The sequence below is a fragment of the Chiloscyllium plagiosum genome, unplaced genomic scaffold, assembly GCF_037043375.1.
Source record: "Chiloscyllium plagiosum isolate Xiang-an unplaced genomic scaffold, Cpla_swu_hap1 HiC_scaffold_48, whole genome shotgun sequence".
Classification (NCBI taxonomy): domain Eukaryota; kingdom Metazoa; phylum Chordata; class Chondrichthyes; order Orectolobiformes; family Hemiscylliidae; genus Chiloscyllium; species Chiloscyllium plagiosum.
Genome location: NW_028270186.1, coordinates 16,392,674 through 16,415,573, shown reverse-complemented (window position 1 = coordinate 16,415,573; position 22,900 = coordinate 16,392,674). Strand labels below are relative to the sequence as shown.

General features: G+C 42.0%; 2 protein-coding genes across 3 annotated transcripts in view; one reads left to right on the top strand and one right to left on the bottom strand.

The window, feature by feature from the left end:
• The window catches only part of LOC122543175 (phytanoyl-CoA hydroxylase-interacting protein-like), a 52,996-nt gene that overhangs the window by 3,936 nt on the left and 26,160 nt on the right, over positions 1-22,900 (bottom strand). For both annotated transcript variants that reach the window (XM_043681597.2, XM_043681596.2), the window contains 2 exons: positions 12,167-12,334; positions 2,795-2,969 (listed from right to left, as the gene is read on the bottom strand). In XM_043681597.2, coding sequence (XP_043537532.1) covers positions 2,795-2,969; positions 12,167-12,331 — 340 coding nt within the window. In that variant the 5' untranslated portion in view covers positions 12,332-12,334. The remainder of the gene's footprint in view (positions 1-2,794; positions 2,970-12,166; positions 12,335-22,900) is intronic.
• polr3d (polymerase (RNA) III (DNA directed) polypeptide D) overlaps positions 2,997-22,900 on the top strand; it is a 93,977-nt gene continuing 74,073 nt past the window's right edge. The window contains exon 1 of the mRNA XM_087984396.1: positions 2,997-3,417. Coding sequence (XP_087840522.1) covers positions 3,375-3,417 — 43 coding nt within the window. The 5' untranslated portion in view covers positions 2,997-3,374. The remainder of the gene's footprint in view (positions 3,418-22,900) is intronic.

Genomic DNA, 22,900 nt, shown 5'->3' with positions numbered 1-22,900 from the left:
CTCTGGCCAGCAAAGTATTAAATATCTCAGCTGTGACCTCCCTTGCCTCCCATTATAATCTGAGATACATCTCATCATGGGCCTAGGAATCTTTGCACCCCTGCGTCCACTAACACATCTAATTTCTTCTCCTTATTAATCTTAACATGCTCTCGAACTTCACCATCCCAACTGAAATCTCCAACTATAAAAATCTTTCTCCTTTGTGAACACAGATGGGAAATATTAATTTAAGAACTCACCCATGTCCTCTGGTTCCATGCACTTTTACCCAGGTAATCCTCTTGCTTTCAATATACTGATAAAATACTTGGGGTTTTCTTTAATCCCATCTGCGCAAGATATTTCATGGCCCCTCTTTGTCCTCCTAACTTTTTTTTTTAAGCATCTCCTACACACCCAATACTTCTGAAGGGCCTGCCCATTTTTAATACTCTGAACTGAACATGTGCTTCCTTCTTTTCCTTATCAAACTCTTGTTGTCCCTTGACATTCAGGGTTCCCTGGACCTGCTTTCCTTGCCCTTTACTCTTAGAGGAACATGCTGGCCCGAAATACTCAGTATACTATTTTAAAAGACTCCCACCTTTCAAGTGTAGTCTTACCTGTAAGTGGCTGCACCCAATTTATACTTTCGGATCCTGTCTATTGATATTGAAATTGGCCTTCCCCAATTTAGACACTTCACTTCTGCACTATCCTTATCCCTTTCCATATTGACTTTGATGTCATTTGAAGAGTTATGGTCACTATCCCCAAACTGTTCACCCACTGACACTTCAACCACTTGATTGGCTTCATTCCCTTCGGTTAGGTCTAGGTCTGTCCCATCTCCAATTGGACTATCTCTGTCCTGGCACAAAAAACGTTTTTGGATCCTCTGAAAAAATTCTACCACACTAAGGCAAATCCATTTACTATTAACCAAGTTGAAATCCTGACTAAAATAACCCCAATTTCTCTCTGGGGGCGTTGCATTGTTGATAAAGGGGATAATCACTGCAGTGATGAAGGAGGATGCCTTATAAAGCCTTGCAAATTAGGCCATCTGAGTAGAGTTTAGAAAGACAAAAAAAAAAAAAGAGCCGACCTCTTTACTGGATTATACTTCAGGCCTCCCAACAGTCAGAATGTGATAGAAGAGCAGATATGCAGGCAAATCACAATGCCACGCACGAGTATTCCTAGAAATGGCATTCCAACCGGAACTCTCTCAACAAACACATTGAGTTAGACCCCATCTACCATCCCCTGAGAAAAGGAACAGGAAGTGACTTCACCACAGGAAATGACATCACCAACTCAAAGAAACCCAAACATGTAAATAGTAAGGAGGAATTTTCAGCATTGCTTTGCCTGAGGCCCACTGAAGGTGTTACCTAGTAGGGTAACGAAACGTCTAGAAATGAACCTTCCAGCTCAGCGAACCTACATCCAAAAGAATTTATACAGTTGAGCTTTCCAGACCTCCCACGTGCCTTAGCCTACCAATGTATTCTGCAGCGGCTGAACTGTCCCAGCATTCCTTATTTATCTAATAGGACCTTACTCCTGACTTTACATCTACTCTGTGCCCCATCCCCCCGCCAAATTACTTTATAACCTCCTCAGCAACGATATTGGACTATTCCTGTTCAAGTGCAACTCACACAGCTTGTCCAGGTGCCATGTACATCGGAAACTGTCTTAGTGATGCAAAAATCTAAAGCCCTTCCTCTGACACCATCCCTTTAGCCTTCCCCCAATTTAGAAATATCTTCTTATACCTATACTCAGCAGCGCATGGCTGTGGAAGTAATCTGGAGATTACAACCTTGGTAATCTTCCTGTTTAATTTCTGTTACAGAACCTCATTTCTTTATCTTCCCATGTTGTTAGTACCAACGTGTGCTATGACAGCTGGTTGTTGCCACTCTAAAACATCCCTAACTCTGGCAAAAGGGAGGTAACATACCATTCAAGGGTTTGGGAGCAGGCTAATATTTACAAAAAAAACTCAGTTTTACTGTTCATTGGGTATTTTGGGAGGAGGGTTAATGTTTACAGAATATAACCCTTAACATTCACAAGATATTTCAGGGGAAATGTTAATATTTACAAAATATTAGCGAGCATTAATATTTACAAAATAATGCTCTGCACATATTCATAGTATATTTCAGGGAAAAGTACTGATACTTACTGAATATTACTCACAGAATATTTCAGGGGATAGTTTTAATATTTTCAGAATGTAACTCAGTCTTAATATTCTGAGTACTTCAGGGGTAGTGTTAACATTTACAGAATATCACTCGGCATTAATTTTCACTGGTTACATCAGTGGGGAGTGTTAATATTTACTGAAAGTAATTGTTAATGTTAATGTTTACAGTATATCACTCATTATTACCATTCACAGTATTTTAGGGAGTGGTGGGGGGTTAATAGCTTGCAGAATATACTCAATATTAATATTCACAGAGCATTTCAAAGTAAGGGTTAATATGTACAGTACATCACCCAGTGTTCATATTCCTATTTTATGTTCATATTTGACGCTGTGTTAATATTTACAGAATATAAAGTGTCTTTTTGGGGGGGTAAATCTATGTTCATACCCGGTCTGGCCCAAATGGGACGACAGACCAATAGCAAAGTGGGTGACTCTTAACTAAGATGGCACTGCAAGCCATCCAGTTTAATGCCAAGAGCAGGCAACTAAAGCTGCACTTGCTGTTGTCACCCAAATCCCATTAAATAATAAATGAAACTCTGTAAGGAAACCGGTTGGTGTCTGATTTCATGTGCTCACCTCCAGTGCAGAATTCCACCACCTCACTCCAGTCAGACACGAGGTATTCTCCGTCGCTCTGCTTGATGGCAACCTGGACCGCGACGCTGTACTCTGTGCGGGGGCTCAGGAACCAATGTCCTCGCACTGTCATCGGTAGCGCCACAGCTTTGGCCACCAGTTTGGTAGGGACATCCTGAATAACCAAGAACATCAGAATAACCTTCACTGATTTAGTGCCCCTGCATATTGGAAGAACCCATGTCTATACATGCAGGACCTAATGAGTGGTGCGATTTTGGTCTGAATGCCTAGACAGCTGGAGTACAAACGCTTGCAAGTCTTGCTTGTTCAGCTTCTTTGATCAACCCTGTGTGGACATCTCCACTTTGCAGAATATCTTGTAACCGGAGGAGATATATTGCCTGTTCACCGTAATGATATCAGTGCCGAGAGGGCAAAATGTTTCAGGCTGTTTGCGGAGAAGATTGAGAAGGAAGATGTTTAAGGTGGAAGACGAGAGTGAAAGCAGTCCAAGTGACACAGTGGATAGCTACACTGGGATACGGGCCAACAGAAGCTCGGAGTTTGGCTTCCACCCATGGACTTAAGAGCCAAGGACGCTGCATTGACAGTGCGACCAGGTAGGTTGAGGATTAATATGTTTCAGTGGCAGGCTACACAAGGACATTCCTGATTGCAAAAGACAACAGTAAACTATTGCTGTACTTTGCTGGATGTTAGCATGGATCAACACAGAGGTCCCCAGTTGCCAGTGTGCTGTCTGGAAATGGTAATTGTACACAGAGAGAGACAGAGGGAGGGTTGCAGGATAATCTTATCAAGGGGGTTGAAATGACAAATTAGTTTTAAGTTGTGCTATATCATTTAATGAGGTAAGCCCAGAAAAAAGGGGAAAATAAACTGAAAATTGGAGCTAGAGTTTTCGGGTGGAGGTGTCAAGAAGCACTTCATCACACCATAAGGTATTTAAAATCAGGGACAAAAAGAGAAATTGCTGGAGAAACTCAATAGGTCTGACAGCATCTTTGCAGAGAAAGCAGTGTTAACATTTCGAGTCCAGTGACCCTTCTTCAGAACAATAATTAGGAAAAGGCAATGTATGTGCTAAAGACAGGGAACGGAGGAAAGGAATGAGTGAATAGTCTGAGCTACTACTGCTTCTGAGGAAGGGTCACTGGAGTCACAGTTATCGAGTTGTATAGTGGAGAAACAGATCCTTCAGCCTGACCAGATATCCTAACCTAATCTCATCCCATTTGCCAGGGTTTGGCCCATATCCTTCTAAACCCATCCCTTTCATATACCCATCCAGATGCCTTATAGACCAGCCTCCACCACTTCCTCTGGCAGCTCATTCATTACACACACCACCCTCTGCGTGAAAACGTTGCCCCTCTGGTCCATTTTAAATCTTTCCCTTCTCACCCTAAACCTCTACCCTCTAGTTTTGGACTCCACTACCATGGGGAAAAAGACCTTGACTATACACTGTTTCCGTGCCCCTCATGATTTTATAAACCTCTAATAAGGTCACCCCTCAGCCTCCGATGCTCCAGGGAAAACAGCCCCAGCCTACTCAGCCTCTCCCTGTAACTCAAACCCTCCAACCCTGGCAACATCCTTGGAAAGGGTTCAAGTTTCACAAAATCTTTCTTATAGGAGGGACACTGGACTCTCTTTTCTCTCCATAGATGCTTCCAAACTTGCTGAGTTTCTCCAGCAATTTCTGTTTTTGCTTCAGATTTCCAGTGACCGCAGTTCTTTGCTTTGATTAAAATCTGGAATGCTGTCCTCTAAAAATACTTCGGATACTGAGGATGCTTGGAAAAGAAACTGCCGTGAACATTCAAGTGGTTTTCTTTTGGCTTCATTTGCAATGTCTAAAATACAGAATCGCATTTTACATTGTGATGATCCAATCTTGCAAAATCGTCTCTGTCCCCCTGACCTCCCCAACCTTTTGGGTCAAAGTTCTTCTTCATTTGTGATTTCGGCAAATCATGGAGCCATTTTGCCTTGTTGCAGTGCGTGACACTACTAAGTGCACCGACCCGATATAGCTTTGCTTAATGAGGTCCAGGCAAAGAAGCAGGGAGCTTCTCACTGACCCGTGAAGGACTATATGATCAGTTCAGTATGTGGAGGTGCCTCAGCCAAGAGACTTTGAATTCCAATTAAGCTCAGCAGAGCGTATCTTACATTACAGCCTGAACTTCGTTTTCTGTAGGATAATGGTTTCTTCACAGCCTTCATTACTGCAGTTAAATGAGCGCTCAACTGCTTGTGACGGGTTTGGTGTCTGCACAGGGAAACAATGATCAACACAGGGAACAGTGTTATAATGCCATCGCCTTTGCAGTTTTCTGGTTAGGTGTAAGCTTTATTCTTTACCACAATGCAGACTGGTTCACTGTAGCCTGTCAAAGAAGGAAATCTGCCATCCATACCCAGTCTGGCCTACATGTAACTCACAGACCCACTGCAATGTGGTTAATTCTTCACCTGTCCTCTGAAATGACTGAGCAAAGCGCTCGGTTCAAAGGCATTTAAGGGTGGAAATGCACATTGGCCTTGCCAGCTAAACTCATGTTCCACAATAGATTAAAGGGACTAATTGTATGTTTCCACTCTCTGTTTCATATTTTTGCTACTTGATCTTTCTCCAGTCACGTTCAATACAAGCCAGGCCCAAGTTCCTGCCTAATGCCCAATCATCACCAAGCCATAATAAGCAGAGTCCTAGAACAAATATAAGTATTGAGTACAAAAACAGGTAGAGTCGCTGATTCTTTACAAAGCTCTAGTTAGGCTCGAACGAGAGAACTGAGTCCAGTTCTGGTCACCATACTTAAGAAAGGATGTGAGAGTGTGAAAGGAGATTGACCAGAATGGTTGCTGGGGTGGGGAATTTTAGCAACAAAGTTAGGTTCGAGAAGCTGGGGTTGATCCACTCAGGGAAGAGGAGATTGAGGAGTCAAGGAGTTTTGATAGGGATGAACAAGATTATGGCAGGCTTAGGTAAAGTAGTCAAAGGAAAGCTGTTCCCATTAGCTGATGGCACAAGGACTGGGTTGATTGTGAAGAAAGAGAGATTTAAACTATTTGGCAATTAATACACGCCAAATGGGAGCCAGAATTGTTTTAGATACTGGATGCTAATGAACTGGAACTCGCTGTTTACCAGAGTGGTGAAAGCAGAGGAGATGAATGATTTCAAAAGAAATTTGGACAGGTGATTCAGAGGAAAAAAATAACCATCAGGACTCCAGGGGTAGAATGGGACTGACAAGATTGAAAATTAAAAATCTTCAAATATCGTTACTGATATTGTTCCTCATTGCAGATGTTGGCAGTCCTGGGTATTCCAACATTTTCTGCTTTGGTTTTGTCACTGAAGATGCAGTGAGGTGTGACATTGGTGAGTGTTTGAGTCCAAGAAATCATTGGACATGCATTTTTACTGGACTTCCACCTTCAGTTCATCTTCACTCAGTTTAGTCACAAGCAGCAATATTCTCAGTTTGCCTCTGCTGTTGTCCTCAGGACAAGTGGTCATCAGAAGGACAAGGTAGTTTAAGAGTCTACAAAGGGAACTAAATTAAGCAAGCGGGGGAAATTTTGGTTAGTAGAGTACACTGCGATGTACATTTGTCTACTTCAGCAAAAAGAATGGAAGGACAGTCTTTGAATGGACAGCAACTCTGAATTCTACAGAACACAGGAATCTGGACATCTTGGTACATGAATCACAAAACAGGTTTGTATAGAGATGCAGCAAGTGATTAAGAAGGCAAATGCATGTATTGTGAAGGGAATAGAGTCTAAACGAGTGAGAGGGGAAAGATATAAAAGGGACCTAAGGGGCAACGTTTTCACGCAGAGGGTGGTACATGTATGGAATGAGCTGCCAGAGGAAGTGGTGCAGGCTGGGACAATTGCAACATTTAAGAGGCATTTGTATGGGTATATGAATAGGAAGGGTTTGGAGGGATATGGGCCGGGTGCTGGCAGGTGGGACTAGATTGGGTTGGGATATCTGGTCGGCATGGACGGGTTGGACCGAAGGGTCTGTTTCCATGCTGTACATCTCTATGACTCTATAAGTGTTGCTACCATAGTACAGGGTCCAGTGTCTGCATCGGGAATGTACAGCTTTGGTCTCAGGAACAATGCATAGAAGGTTCATTTAACTGGCCCCCAGGTTGTTGGGGTTGCGGGGGTGGGAGCGCAAAATGGTTTATTTTAGAGGTTGGACAAGCTGGGCAATTGTACTGAGCATGGAAGATCCTGAGGGGAATTGACAAGAAAGAAACTGAGACAATGTTTACCCATGTGAGAGAGTGACAGCTTATCAATAGTGGTTGGGGGGTGCAGGGTGCAGCGATTGTCTCCAATTAAGAACAGAGATGAGGAGAAATGCTTTTCTGTCAGAAGATTGTATGTATTGGGAAGTCTCTTCCTCAGAGAATGGTAAAAGCGTGGACATTGAATATTTTAAAGTCCGAGGTAGATAGATTCTTGATTAACTAAAAGGTTAATGGGTCTCACAGGGTAGGTGGAAATGTGAAATTGAGGCCACAGTCAGACCATTCATGATCTTAGTGAACGTGGAGCAGGTTCGAGGAGCCAAATGGCCTTAATCATTTGCTCCTAATTCTTAAATTGTGATACCCATATAAGGCAGGTGCACTATAAATTTAATACATGCTCATGAATTATGAATTTGGTAATCAAGAATTCAACAATCATTGTTTCTGCCTTGTTCATTGTGTCAGCTGTGGCTCAGTTGGTAGACCTCTTGCCTCTGAGTCACATGGCTGTGCACTTGAATCGCAGTGCAGGACCTGAGTGTGGATATCAAGGTTATTGCAGTCTGGTACAAACTGCAGCCCCAGCTGCCTTCTTGGGCAGAGATATAAAATCTCATTGCATTAAATCAAAGTCAAGCAGGTATTTTGTCTCAAATTTATCCTTCCACCAACATCACAGGAAAGAGATTTTCTTCAGACCCTATGTGATTGTGATTATAGCAAATATTCATATACTCCTGAGTGTGAGGACATTGAATGTGAGGGAATTGTGAACTGCTACCTCTGTTCATATCTAGCAGATACAGTAATAATCTGAGGCTAGATTCTGCCAGGAATTCAGCTATGTACGATGGTTTCCAAGGCAACAGATGCTTGTGGAGCCGTTTTTTGTGAAACTGGAATGCAGGTTGAAGCAAGGGAGGGGAGAAATAAAACAAATTAGCTATCAGAAATGACAAGGCTTTGATATCCTTCATCGACCTCAGTATTTTTCACAAGTCAGGATTTTATAAAGATGCAAAGCATCCAGCTTTTAAATATAGACATTAAATGCATCAGTAGAAGAAATGGTGCCTTTGATAAGCCAATACGGGGAGCACAAGGGGCATGTGTATGGTGTAACAGCACATTGCTGTTCGTGCAAACTGTCATGTATCAGTAGCCAGGAATGGGTTGTAGACCAGAATCCATTTGAGGGTACAATGTGGTTTATAGAGAGAATAACAGATATTTGGGAGTAATTGGCAGACTGGATTCAAATTGAGGGGTTCAGATGGTTTATATACAGAATACAGACACCCAGGAATGAATTGCAGGTTGCAAACAAATTGAGGGGTCCTGGTTGGTTTATGTATAGAATAACAGATAATTGGGAGTGAGCTACAGATTGGAAAGGAATCAAAGTTTTCTGGTTGGTTTATATGTAGAATGACATACATGGCAGTGAATTATAGACTGGAATTTAATGAAATGTTCGGGTTGTTAATATATAGAATAATAGGCAACCAGACTGAGTGAGAAACAGGAAATCTAATTCAGGGGTCTAGGTGTTTTTTTTGTAGAAGAACAGAAACCCAGCAGTGAATTACAGGCTGGTTTCAAATTGAGGAATTCTGGTGGTTTATTCACAGAACAACAGGTAGCTGGCAGTGAGTTGAGGGTTCGATGTGCTTTATATATAGAATAACAAATACCTGGGAGTGAGCTACAGAGTTGGAAACTAATGGTGGGGTTCATGGTGTTCTGTGTACAATAACAGATAACCAGGTATGGGAATGAGATATAGACGGTATCTAATTAGGGGTGGAGGGAAGGGACTTTATATCTCGAATAACAGAAATCCAGAAATGAGTAACAAGCAAGAATCTAGTTGAGGTGTTCGGGTTGTTAGTGTATACAAATCCAGGTGTGAATTACAGTCTTAGATCTAATTAAGGGGTTGAGATGATGTATATATAGAACAGATACCCAGCAGCGAGTAACAGACAGGAATCTAATTGAAGATTCAGTGTGGTTAATATATTGAATAATCATAGAGTTATACAGCACAGAAACAGTCCCTTTGATCCAACCAATCCATGCTAACCATAATCCCAAACTAAATTAGTTCCATTTGCCTGTGCTTTGACCCACACACGGGAGTGAGTTACAGACAGGGATCTAATCTCGGGCTTCAGGATGGTTTATATATAGAATAACAATACCAGGGGACGAGTTGCACATTGGAAACAAATCAAGGGGTTCTGGTTGGTTTATATGTAGAATGACAGATCCCCAGGAATGAGTTACCGACTGGAAACTAATGGAGGGTTAGGGTTATTAATATATAGAAATACAGGTACCTGAGAGTGAGTTACAGAATGGAATCAAATGGAGGGTTAGGGTTGTTAATATATAAAAATACAGGTACCTGAGAGTGAGTTACAGACTGGAATCTAATTGAGGGTTTCAGGTTGTTTATCTAAATAATAACAGGTACCCGAGAGTGAGTTACAGAGTAGAATCTAATTGAGGGTTTCAGGTTGTTTATCGAGATAATAACAGGTACTCGAGAGTGAGTTACAGACTAGAAGATAATTGAGGGTTTCAGGATGTTTATAGAATAACAAGTACCCGAGAGTGAGTTACAGACTGGAAACTAATTGAGGGTTTCAGGTTGTTTATATATATAATAACAGGTACCCGAGAGTGAGTTACAGACTAGAAGATAATTGAGGGTTTCAGGTTGTTTATATATATAATAACAGGTACCCGAGAGTGAGTTACAGACTAGAATCTAATTGAGGGTTTCAGGTTGTTTATATATATAATAACAGGTACCCGAGAGTGAGTTACAGACTGGAATCTAATTGAGGGTTTCAGGTTGTTTATCTATATAATAACAGGTACCCGAGAGTGAGTTACAGACTAGAAGATAATTGAGGGTTTCAGGATGTTTATTTATAGAATAACAAGTACCCGAGAGTGAGTTACAGACTGGAAACTAATTGAGGGTTTCGGGTTGTTTATATATAGAATAACAGATACCTTGGAGTGAACTGCAGACACATCACCTGTGTCAAGCTGGTTAGAGAAAACATCCCACGTGAATCGTGGCTGATTATGTAAGAAATCAATCTGTGTCAGTCAGACGCCCCCAGAGTGCAAATGATGTTTCCATTGCGGGGGTTTGAGTGAGCTGCAAAGTGGGAGAATGCCAGTGCAATTAGACAGGAGCTGATGGCTTTCATTCCAAATCATTACAATAAGTAATGTGTAATAGCAGCAATGTTCCCTGGGGGCAGCTTCTGATCAATTGTGATTAATTGTTTTCTAGCCCACACATATTGTCTACAAGTGAGAGCGAATGAGCTGGAGGGACGGGAATCTCTGAGCCCTGTTCAAATTGTGAAACAACCTTCTTCATATTCAGCAGGTGTAGCCTCAGCTGGAGGAGAGAGGAACAAACAATATCTCTCTGTTGTACGACTTAGTCTTCGCCAGCTCTCCATCCTTGGCTGGCTCGGCTACAACTTGCTGCAATGTGAAGCAGAACCTTGGTTTGTGCACCCTCTCTCCATCTCTGTCAGCCATATGGCTCTCAGTGGGGAAGCGAAAATCTTCAGGTGTTAATAACTCATGCGGGAAATGCGCCAAGCTCACAGCACCTGGCTACTGTCTCCCATCTGCAGGTTTCTGCTGAATGGTTCTTGCTCTCCTCCCAGGAATGGTAAAGCAGTTCTGGTTTGTACAGCTTGACCCAGCATGAGTCCACACCTTCAGTACAGTAGGTCATTATGTAAGTGGATAGAAGGGGGTGCATTCATAAATCTCAGCCTAACTATGTATCGGAGTCATTGTATTGAGGAAGAGTGAGCATAGCAAGAACTAGCCAGATCTGAAGCAAGACATCCAGTCTTACCTGGCAGCCTTCACTGCAACAAGGACTTCGTAGAAATGGAGAGTGTTTGAGCCATTTGTACCAGCATTGTTTGTACTCCCTCACTTGCTGTGTCCAGCTGTCACCATTTCTATCCTCTCTTTCTCTTTCTCCCTGTCTCATTCTGCCTCTTTATTTGTGTGTGTCTCTGTCTCCTTGTCTCTATATTGTCATTGCCTGTCTGTTTCTCTCAGTCTCTAACTCTGTTTATCTCTTTTTTTTCTTATTTTGTCTGTGTCTTTCTGCACCCTCCTCCCCCTCTCTCTCCCTGTTTCTGTTTCTGTCATTCCTTCTTTCTGTGTCTCTGTCTCTCTCTTTTTGTTCTCTCTGTGACACTCAGCCTCTTTTTTTTCTGTCTCAATCTTTGTGTATGTCTCTCTCTCTCTCTCTCTCTCTCACTTCCAAGGAAATAATTATGTCCCACTGAAGTCCTTTCTGGTTTTAGCTGCTATTTTGGTCATATATGGAAATAAAGTTTCAATCAGAATGTTTTCCTTGCTTCAGTCAGAGATGGTTGTTGCAATCTTTTAGCTGCCTTCTCATCAATAAACTGTTCCTGCTGCAGCCATCTGGGTCAGCTAGAATCAATATCTTTATTCTTTTCGGATGTTGCTTTTGGTTACCTTGTGTTTCATTAGTAGGCACAGTTCCTGTTTGCTTATTGCTGTTGCTGACGAGGGGAAAGCATCATGTTTAACTTAGCTCAGAAAAGTTGTCACAAGATCATAAGATGGATGTGAATGAGAAAAGTCATTCAGTTCTGTTATGATCAGAGCTCAGAATTTAATTAGACTTTACGAACAGCCTGAGAGCTGTGCCCATTTAGATAGATGCTTCCTCTCAATTTGTTATATTCAGGTTAACACAAATAGTTGAGTTTATTTTCACTTAAGATAATTACACAGAATTCAAAGAAGCAGTTCCAAGCTTTCCAATTTCCAGCCTTCCACCATCAGCTTCTGTGTATTATCTGAAATAAACTCAAGTATTAGTGTTAGCCTTAGGATGCAAGAGTCTATCAGATGATTTCTAGAGCAAGAGCTTTATCAAACCTAAATCGAAAGTTAAATGAATAAACAGTCTGTAATCCACAGAAATGATCAGCAATTATTGTAAACTGCCAGCCTGGAATAAGCTTACCCTGTGCTTGAATTTGTTAGAATCCTTGTTTTCTTTCTTGTTGAGGTCAACAAAGTAATGTGTGATTCGCTCCCTGTCTTTCACATCAGTGTCCCAGCAGATCTTAAACGAATCGCAGGTAATGTTAGTGATTTTGATGTTGTGGGGTGTTGACAGCAGCTCCATTTTCTGTTGGGGAAGAAGGAAAGGACAGCATTTCTTAGACAACAAGGAGCACGTTTCATTGCTTTGTGGCTACTTTATCCTCAGTACTGCTTCAGAGAAGTGCGAATTCTCTCAAAACTGAACAGCTACAACTTGCATTTAGGAGCACCTTTGGCATAGTAAAACATCTCCAAGGCACTTTATTGGATCACTACAAGAAATAGTTGATGCTGAGCTGCGTAGGAATGATGAAAAGCTGACTCAAAAGGAGCTTTTATGGAACGTTTTAAAGGAGGAGAGACTGAGAGGTGTATGGAGGAAATTGCAGAATGTAGTGTGCAAGGAACTGTAGGTATAAGCCCCAAAGGTGGATCTAAATCCAGAACGTTCAAAAGGCTAGAATTAAAAGATGCACAGAATCTTGGAAGGGTTGTGGGGCTGTTGGAGGTTACAGATACTGGGATGGATGAGACTGTAGAGAGAATTAAAAACATTTTAAAATGGTGACGATGCCAAACCAGGAGGTGAAGTTGTCAGCGAATGTGGCTGAATGTCTGAATTGTAGTCAGTGCAAGTTCGGATACAGGCAGCGGGGCTTTGAATGGGTTGCATTTGTTGGAAGGTGAAAAATGGGAGGCTGACTGGGGCATGTCAGAACAGTCAAGTCTAGAGGTGACAAAGGGATGGTTGAAGGTTTCAGCAGCGATAAGCTGAGTCAAGTGTCGAATTGATCACAGTTATAGATGGGAAAAAGTTCTGGTCATGGAAAGGTTATGCTTCCAGAAACTCATCTTGGAATTAAAACTTGCCCGAGGCCCGACAAGTTCCTGTGAGTGGAGTCAGTCCACTAATTAAGTTGGATATTTCATAGCCACACATTGAACAGTCTTTATGCACAAATTGTTCATTGCAGAAAAAACAGTGCATTCTGCAACCTGTTGAATATCCTTTCATGGTGATTGACAAAAGAAGTAACAGTGACCGAAGAAAAGACATTTTCTCGTAATGAGTGGTTCGGATTTGGAAACGGTGCCTGGGAATGTGGTGGAAGCAGGTTCAAAGAAGGCTTTCGAGAAAGGATTGAATCATTACTTAAAGCAGAAACACCTGCAGAGCTAAGGAGAACAGGTCAGTGAGTGGGGTTAGCTGGGTTGATCTTGCAGCGAGCCAACTTGAACATGTGTGCCTTCTGTTAGAACATAGAACATAGAACAGGCCCTTCGGCCCACGATGTTGTGCCGAACATGATGCCAAACTAATCCCTTCTGCCTGCCCTTGGTCCACATCCCTTCATTCCTTGCTTATTCACATGCTTGTCTAAAAGCCCTTTAAACCCCTGTATCGTGTCTGCCTCCACCTCTACCCCAGCAGTATTTTCCAGGCACCCACCACCCTCCGTGTAAAAAAACTTGCCCCTCACATTTCCTTTGGACTTTCCTCTCTTATCTTAAATGCATGTCCTCTAGTAATAGACATTTCAACTCTGAAAAAGGTTCTGACTGTCCAGGTTCTGAAAAAGGTTATACCTCTCATAATGTCATATACTTCTATCGGGTCTCCTCTCAGCCTCTGCCACGTCAGAGAAAACAATCCTAGTTTGTCCAGCCTCTCTTTTTAACTTATTCCCTTGAATTCGAGTAGCATTCTGATAAACCTCTTCTGCACCTTCTCCAAAGCCTCCACAACCTTCCTATAGCGTGGTGACTGGAATTGAATGCAATATCTAAGTGTGGCATAACCAAAACTTTGTGAAGCTGCAACATCTCTTTGGACTCTTGTACTCAATGCCCTGACCAATAAAGGCAAGCATTCTATACATTTCTTTACCACCCTGTGTACTTGTGTGGACCTTTCCAGAGGGCTATGGATTAGGATTCCAAGATCATCAATGCTGTTAAGGGTCCTGCCATTAACTATATACTTTCCCTTAACATTTGATCTCCCAAAGTGCAACACCTCACGCTTGCCTGGATTAAACTCCATATTCTGTAAACATTCAATGAAATTATCCATCTGTTCCTTCAGCCCTTGGGCATTCTCTTTCTGCCATGCGCTTACAAGGTTATGACCCCATTGAAGTAAGGGGAAAAGTCCTGCAAACATCATCCCAATGTGGTACTTGCATGATCCCAGTTGCAAGGAAAGGGTTAGTCAAGAGCATATCATGTCTCAGACTAACTTCAAGACTTGGTTTGCAACATCGCTATTCCCAAGACTGTCATATAGATAGCCTTTGTTGAGTACGGAAGTACGATTCAATGTTAAAAGTATTGATCACTGAACATTTGGAAGTATGAATAACCCTTGGCTGGTTTGAATGTAAAGTCATTGAGGAAACAAATTAAAGATTAGCAGTTCCGAACCATCTGTTAAGTGTTATGGAGTTGTATTCACTAAATGTGGGTTCAGAAATGACACATTCTCAAGGGCAGTTAGAGATGGACAGTAAATGCTGGCCTAGCCTGCAATGCCCACATCCCATGAATAGATACAAAATTAATCTTGCGAAAAAATTGTCTGTTTATAAATAATTATACTGGCCTCCTTAGCCCAAAAGAAACTGAGTTAACTGGCAAGGAAAGCATAGAGTCATAGAGATATACAGCTTGGAAACAGACACTTTAGTCCAACCCGTCCATGTCAACCAGAATATCCTAACCTACTGTAGTCTCATTTGCCAGCACTTGGCCCATGTCCTCCTAAACTCTTCCTATTCATGTCCGCATCCAGATGCCTTTTAAATGCTGTAATTGTACCAGTCTTCAGCACTTTCTCTGGCAGCTCATTCCATGCCAACACCACTCTCTGTATGAAAGTATTGCCCCTTAGGTTCCTTTTATAACTTTCCCCTCTCACCCTAAACCTATGCCCATCTAGTTCTGGACTCCCCCACCCAGGGAAAAGACCTTGTCTATTTATCCTATCCATGCCCCACAAGATTTTATAAACCTCTATAAGGTCACCCCTCAGCCTCCGATGCTCCAGGGAAAACAGCCCCAGCCTATTCAGCTTCTTGCTGAAGCTCAAATCATCCAACCCTGGCAACATCCTTTCAAGTTTCACAACATCATTCCGATAGGAAGGAGACCAGAATTGCACACAATATTCCAAAAGTGGCCAAGAAATGCATGTTGAATTATATTCTCATTATTTGGCATTGTGATTTCACCTTATTGCTGTGCCTGTTAGAGAGAAATGGGAGAAAAAAATGGACAAAAAGGGACATTTTGTCATGAGTGTCAAAATTGATAATGTTCTGATTGGTTTTCAATACTGAACTCAAGGTGGTATTCTACTTGAATCAGTGTGGCTGTAAGTACCATCTTTATGTTTAGACGTTACAACATGTGACGCGTAAGATGACAAAGCCTCCATCTCCCATTAATATTAAGAGGATTTGGACATAGGGTTACCAAGTTTGAAAGGTTTTCCACCTCATCCACTTCTGTGCCTTTTTCACTGATGTCAAAGCTTCTTGGGTACAAAACTGTTTAAATTCACAAAAAGCAGAGGGGCAAGTGGGAGAGTTGTATTGTGTTTTTTTGGAAAAGGATTGTTTCTCAACTATTGGATTCCTTAAGAACGTAAGTAAAAACTGGGATAGATTATTCAAACCTGCTGCACCATTCAGAAACGGTTATGATTAATTTCCTGCCTCAATTCCACTTTGCTGCCCACTCCACATCTCCCTTGATTTCCTAAGAAATGAAAATGCTTCAAACTCAGATTTAAGTGTACTCCACAATGCAGCATCGAACACCCTCATATTAGAATGTGATTTTGCTCTTTGGATACTGAATTCCTTTGAATTAAATATTGAATCAGGAAACCAGGTTTTGGGAAGTCGTTGGGTAATTGGATTAAAACATGTTTAAAGACGTATCAACTCGGAAAGGGGCTGGGTGTACTTGAATGGTGTAGCAAGCTCTGTGTGTAGAAATAAAGAAGCTCCTTCACAAATAGGCTCAGTCATGCTCAGCACCTCACACTGAAGTAATTTACCCTTGTCTCAAACCAAAATGGCCACCCTCTCCTCTTGAGGCTGGCATGTGCTCTTGATTACACCATGATTTATCCTTGTGATCAATGTTCTAACCATGTCCCAGGATCAATATGGCTCTTGAAACATTGAGATCAGTATTTTTAGACTTTAAAAGCGAGCAGGCACCTGCAGTGCGTACAAACAAGGAGCAGGAGTGGGCCATTCAGCCCCTCAAGCCTGCTCCACCATTTAAGATAATTATGGCTGTTCTATGTGTAACCACACATGCACATCTCCACCTACTGCTGTTTCAATTTTTATTCCTCCACTTACATGGTTAATGCTTAACATGTCAGGCAAATAACTTCAGCCATTAGCATTACAGTCAATTCCAGCAATGTTTATGCTCTCAAATTAAGTGCTCTTGCTATTTCAGGCGATATGGTTTGCACTAGTGGTAAACATTGATGATATATCCTTGATACCTTTGCTTAACAATAATCAAATATCTCAGCCTTGGTAAAACTAGTCACTCTCTTCTACCGACAGTCTTATAGGAAAGAGATTTAAAGTGTTTTCTGTTAACTGATTTCACTCCAGAGAGGTCTATCTCTAATTTTCAGATGATAGCCCTTGATCTTGAATCCTACACCAAAAGAAATAATTGCTGCCCACCCCAATGAATTCCCTGAATATCTGAATGAGAGAAACTCTCAACCTGTGACACTGAAAGGAACACAGGCCTCGAGTCATCCATGGCCGAATGAATGACAGAACAGGCTCAAATGTTCTATTCCTGTTTCTATTCCTTGTGTCCTTATGTATCCTAGCCATTTACAAAGTACTCTAATTTACAGATATTGGATCCAAGATGCCAGAAAATTTACGAAGGATATCGGCTAAATGCAGGAAAATGGGAATAGTTTAGTTTGGGAAACTTGATCGGCAAGAATGAGTTAGACCAAAGAGTCTATTTCCTTGCTGTATGACTCGATGACCCCACATTTGCCCAAACAGCCCACTCAGTCGTTTCATCCATCAGGTTCCTTTGCAATGGATCTGTAGCAATGACTGATGGGTGGGTAAATGGAGGCTGAACATGTAAGGGTTGGCGTGAGTTTGGACATGGATGGAAAGACAATGAAGGACAGAGTGATGGAGAACAGAGAACACGAGGTAGACTGCGAGAGTTAATCTGTGTATTCATGTTATCATGTACCTGCAGTGTCTGTGACCTCTTGATGTATTTTTAATACAAGAAAATGTTGCATCATTAGTGCTTGGAAAAGTGAAATATTTAATTTCTTGTTGCTATGGTAACAGTGCTCTTCCAAAAGGAAATGTGCTGATCATGAAGATATTTTTTCACCATGATCCGCACCAAGATGGTAATTCAGCCCCTCTTGTTAAGGGCATTTGTGACCTCTTCTCCTTCCCATCCTAACAGTGAATCTATTCCTATTTCTATTCAATTTTATCAAGGTCTGCAGCCCCCTGATTGCTTCTTATCGAGGACGAATTGTTTGAGTATTTTAAATAGCCTTCAACACTCAGACACAATCCTTTTGTGTGCCTTGAACAGTAATTAGCAGCTTCTCTCTCAATGACTGTCTCAATGTACATTTATAAGTGTTTAATGTGTACATAGTTTTCTCTCTCTCTCTCTCTCTCTTTGAGTATATATTTGGTAGGCTATTCTATAAAAATAGAAGCTCTGGATTTTAAATTAAGGACATGGAGCATCATTAAAAATGCTGATTGTCTTTTGCCTCAATATCAATTTATTAAGTAATCCCTTCGTTCTGTACGCTCACTTACTGGTTTGCTTTCTAAGCATGGGGTGAGAACCATTTTGCCCCAAGTTAGTACGTTAGTGCCATTCACAGGGCTAGGTATTCTCACCTTGCAGAGATGGTGGGGGTCATATATTTCAGCTGTTGCAGATCTATATAAACCATTATTTTGTCTCTGAGGTAAGGCCTACAGCATCTACATTTTCTCAATTGCACTTGAATGAATCAATTATTACTGTGCCCTAAATCTAAAGTGTTATATAGTAAACCCAAAGTGATTATGTTCCTAAGATTGGTTACATCAATACACTCTCTCTGGAAGGAAGAATGGCATCAATCCCTTCATACTGTTGGCTGTGCTGGTGGGTTCAAATATCAGCGGAAATGTGAAACAATGAGCAAAGGGAACCGTTGGGACTTTCTACTTTAAGTGGATTCGAATTGTGGGATGATAGACTATGGTACAGACAGTACAAGTGTTATAATGATGCCATTCAGGGACACAGTGAAGCAGACACAAGAAACTGTGCACTTGGGGATGATGGGAAGAGCTGATTAAGTAAGAGGTATGGTGGGTAGTTGGGATTGGTGGATGTAGGGAGAAGGTGGGACTAAAGGCTATGTTGAGAAGGAGGGTAAGTGGGATTGAGGAGAAGATGGCTAAAAGGGATTAAAGAACATTAAAGAATATGGGTAGGTGGGGTTGGGGGATTTAGGGAGAAAGTGGGATTGAGGATACGGGGAGGTAGGGATTGAGGGGTGTGGGTGGCGAGTGAGGATTTTGGTAGATGGGAATGATTGTGATGGAGGGAAAGTGGGTAATGGGGATCAGCAATTAAGAGAAAGGGGAGTGCATAGGTGCACAGAGTATAGCTAGAGAGGGTGAGTGGGTGGAATCAAGGGTTATAGGGAGAAAGGGTGAGTGTGTGGGATTTGGGGATAGGAAGAGACGGTGAGTTGGTGGGATTTGAGACAGGTGAATGAGGAGATTTGGGGATAGGGAGAGAGGGTGGGATTTGGGATAGGGTGATTGGGTGGTGTATGGTGATCAGGAAAGAGGGTGAGTGAATGTGATTTGGGATAGGGTGAGTGAGCAGATTTGGGGATGGGGAGGGAGGGTGAATGTGTGGGAGTTGGGATAGAGAGAAAAGGTGATGGAGATTGAGGCTGTCAGATAAAGATATGATTAGTTCCTTTCATTTTACAACATTGTTGGCAAATGTGAAACTTTGTTTTACTTTCTTTTTGGATGTGGAATGTAAGTTCCTTGGGGAGTTCACAATCCAATTGGACATTGGCAGATTTAGTTCAAATTCAGGAAAGGCGATTTTGATGTGCCAGGTACATAATTTCCTGCACCCATAAAACAATGCAGTTCAAAAACATGGAATGAAAAAAAAATTTATGCTAATGGCAAATTTATATTCAAATACATTTTGCAAGTAAATGAAAGTGTTTTAATAAATGACATCCACACTATAATAATGATGGATGCAGCTGATTAAAATGAAGAAGGTTCTGGAATGTGTGCCACTGCAGGGTTATGGGAGCTGACAGCTGGAATAGTTAGTGTCATTTTATCATCAATTCCTCACATTATACAAATGTTAAAAGCTAGCATTACAGATTTAATTGCAACCTCTTCATTATCAGGCTGTTAACTCTTAACCATCCCGCTCTGTGCTTGTCAGAAGAATGTAATTTCCTTATCTCACTGAGACTGCTAAAAGACCACATGATGACAGACCATAACTCACCTATTCAATACAGTGGGACTCGAGAGTCCTGTTTAACTCAGATAAACATCACTTTCAGGCTGTGCAGCACTCGCTCAGAGCTGCACTGGAGCATCATCCTTGATTTTTGTGCTCAAAGCCTGGAGTGGGGCTCGAACCAAGAAACCCTTGATCCAGGTAATATTAATGCTACGGCATGCTTGCAGGCCTATACTGTCTTCACTTGATCTCATTCACTTTCTCGAAGGGATGGCCAGGGAGTGATTAGGAGCTCGAAGCTCTGCTCTTCCCATGCCAATTGCAGATAACTTCTGCCAAGTCTCAGAGTATTGGATATTGGGCCAATCCAGGATCAAACCAATCCTGTTCTGCATGATTCAGTATCCCACCAGGAATTGTATAATTTTACAACTGGGCTGTAAAACAAGCGGTTTCGTTTAAGCAGCAAGTGCTGTCTGTGAGGTTGAATTTCACAATCTAATATGCATAGATCTTTCTTGCGCTATTCTCTCAACATGAAAATAGGGAAGAAGATGCAGAGAAACTATTATCATGTAGGCAGTTGCTGTGAATTGGATTAAAAGACATGCATAAATACTTGAGAGAAAAAATTGCCTGCAACAGAGAACTGGCTCAGGAGTGGGTCTAATTAAACAGATGTTTCAAAGAATCGGTAGACTTATATGGTGTTGTTTCCTCTTGTCTCAGATTCCTTTGTTCTCGTTTCTGATCCCAGGTTAGTTATGACTGTGAAATACTGAGATTGCAGCTTGCACTGTTGTGATGAACAGGGGAATGAGCCATTGGAGGTGCAGTGAACTGCCTTCTTGGCCGTCCTCAAACCGCAGCCACGGCCACCTGGAAGAACAAGGAGCAGCAGATACGTAGGAACATCTCCTGTATGTTCTTCTGCAAGCCACACACTGTCCTGAAGTGGAACTATATCAATCATCCTTTTCTGTTGCTGGATCAAAGCCCTGATACTCCCTCCTTAATGGCAATGTGTGCATGTCCATCTTACTCATGAACTGTATCAGTTCAAGATGGCAGCTCATCACCTCCTTCTCAAAGGGCAGTTCGGGATGGGCAATCAGTGTTGGGCTTACCAGTGATGCTCACGTCCCAAGGACAAGTTAAAAAACAACAGAAATGATGTGTTTTACATTGGACCTTGTGACTTTTCCATCTCTGAGGTGAGGCAGATTTATATCTCTCTTGTTCCCTCCAGTTCTGCATTGAAGGCATCGAACAGAACCAGGCTGTTCAGCCCAATGACTCCATGCTGGTGTTTCTGCTGTTTCTGAGCTGTCCGTATAATCTCTTTATCTCTGACCTAGCAGCATATTCTTCTCTTCATTTCTGTCCTTGTGCTTACCCAGCTTCCGCCAATATTGACTTGAGCCACTTCATCTCGGAGCGAGTTGTGTATTCTCACCACTCTCTGAGCAAAGTCATTTGTCCTGAATTCCTGATCAGTTTTATGAACAAGTACCTTGTTTTTATGTAGTTCTGATCTCCCAACATGGAAACATCTTCTCCATGTTTACCCAATCAAACTTTTCATAATCTTAAAGACTGCTATTAAGTCACTTTTCAGCCATCACATTTCCAGAGAAAAGTGCTCAAAAGGACTGTCAATTCTATCTGGATGAATGGGTTCAGATGGAGCTGAATGGAATTTTCTTCCCCAGTCTCCTTCTTGTGCTCCCTTCCCGAAACAACAGATGCCCAGTTGCTGAATAGGCCCTGTATAAGAGACTGGTTAGACCTCAAGTGAAGTATTGCATACATTTCAGTGTGCCACTTAATAAGAAAGATGTGACTGCATTGACAGAGTGCAGAACTGATCTTGAAGAATGGTTCCAGGAATGAGGAACTTTGTTATGAGGATAGGATGATGAACTTGGCACTGTTCTTCTCGGAGAGATGAAGGCTAAGGGGAGATTTCATAGAGGTTTTGAAATCATGAACTGGCTGGAAAGAGTGGATAGGAAGAAACGATACCTGAGAACAGGACATTAGATTTAAAGTGATTTGCAACAGGAGCAAATGTGATATGAGCAAAAACACAGTGAGTAAGGTATGGAATGCACTGCCTGGAAGTATGTTGGCGGCAGTTTCAAATGAGGCATTGGAAGATTATTAAGATCTAAATTCCATACAGGGGTATGGCGGAATGCAGGAGATTGGTGCTCTGTCATGGTATTCAGTTAACAAGCCAGTGCAGACACCTTGGGCTGAATGGCCTCCTTCCCCACTCTAAGACTTAAGTGTTTCTGCCTTGAGTCTGATCTCTGAGGCTTGAAGAATTTAACCATGTCCCTCCAATCTGTGGTGCTGAATTAAGGCAAGTATTTTATCTCCAGAAACTTTCCGTGCCATTATGCAATGTTTACCTCACCGCTTTGAAGTCCATAGTCTGACAGAGTGACCCTGTTGCAGTTGTGTTACACACAGTGAAGCAGTGTTAATGGGGATGGTGATAGAGCCCACCGCAGTCATCCCTCAGTGATTGGGGAAGTGGTGAGGGGGTTGGGGGGGGGTGGGGTGGCAGGGGTGAGGTGGGGGGACCTTCAATAGGGATCTCTGGTCCGTTACTTCAGACTGAGCAACAGGACAAGTTGAGAAAGCTGTTTGCAGAGCAAAGAGAAATCTTGCATGCTGTTGAAAACAAGAGTAAGAAAGTTGTGCGAATCTTTGTAAAAACTGGGTCAGCTTGAGGTGGAGTATGTGGCCAAGTTTGCACACCTCACTTTAGGATTCAAGTCTAAACTTTAAAGGTAGAGCAGGTAAGAAGGTATTAAAGAACTCTCCTGCCACAGAAAACAGTTTCCAACAGCTATTTTGTTGAAACCCTTCATAATTCAATCTTTCTTTGATGTATCCTGCTCAAAGACAATCGACCCTGACTTGGAGTCCAGAGTATGCTAACGGAGTGGCGAATTGCACTTAGACATGCCATTTTCTGTATCCGTTGCTCCCAAGGCAGTCTCCTCGACATGGGGGTGACAGGACAAACGTCAAAACAAGGTCAAAGTGAGGACTGCAGATGCTGGAGATCAGAGTCGAGAGTATAGTG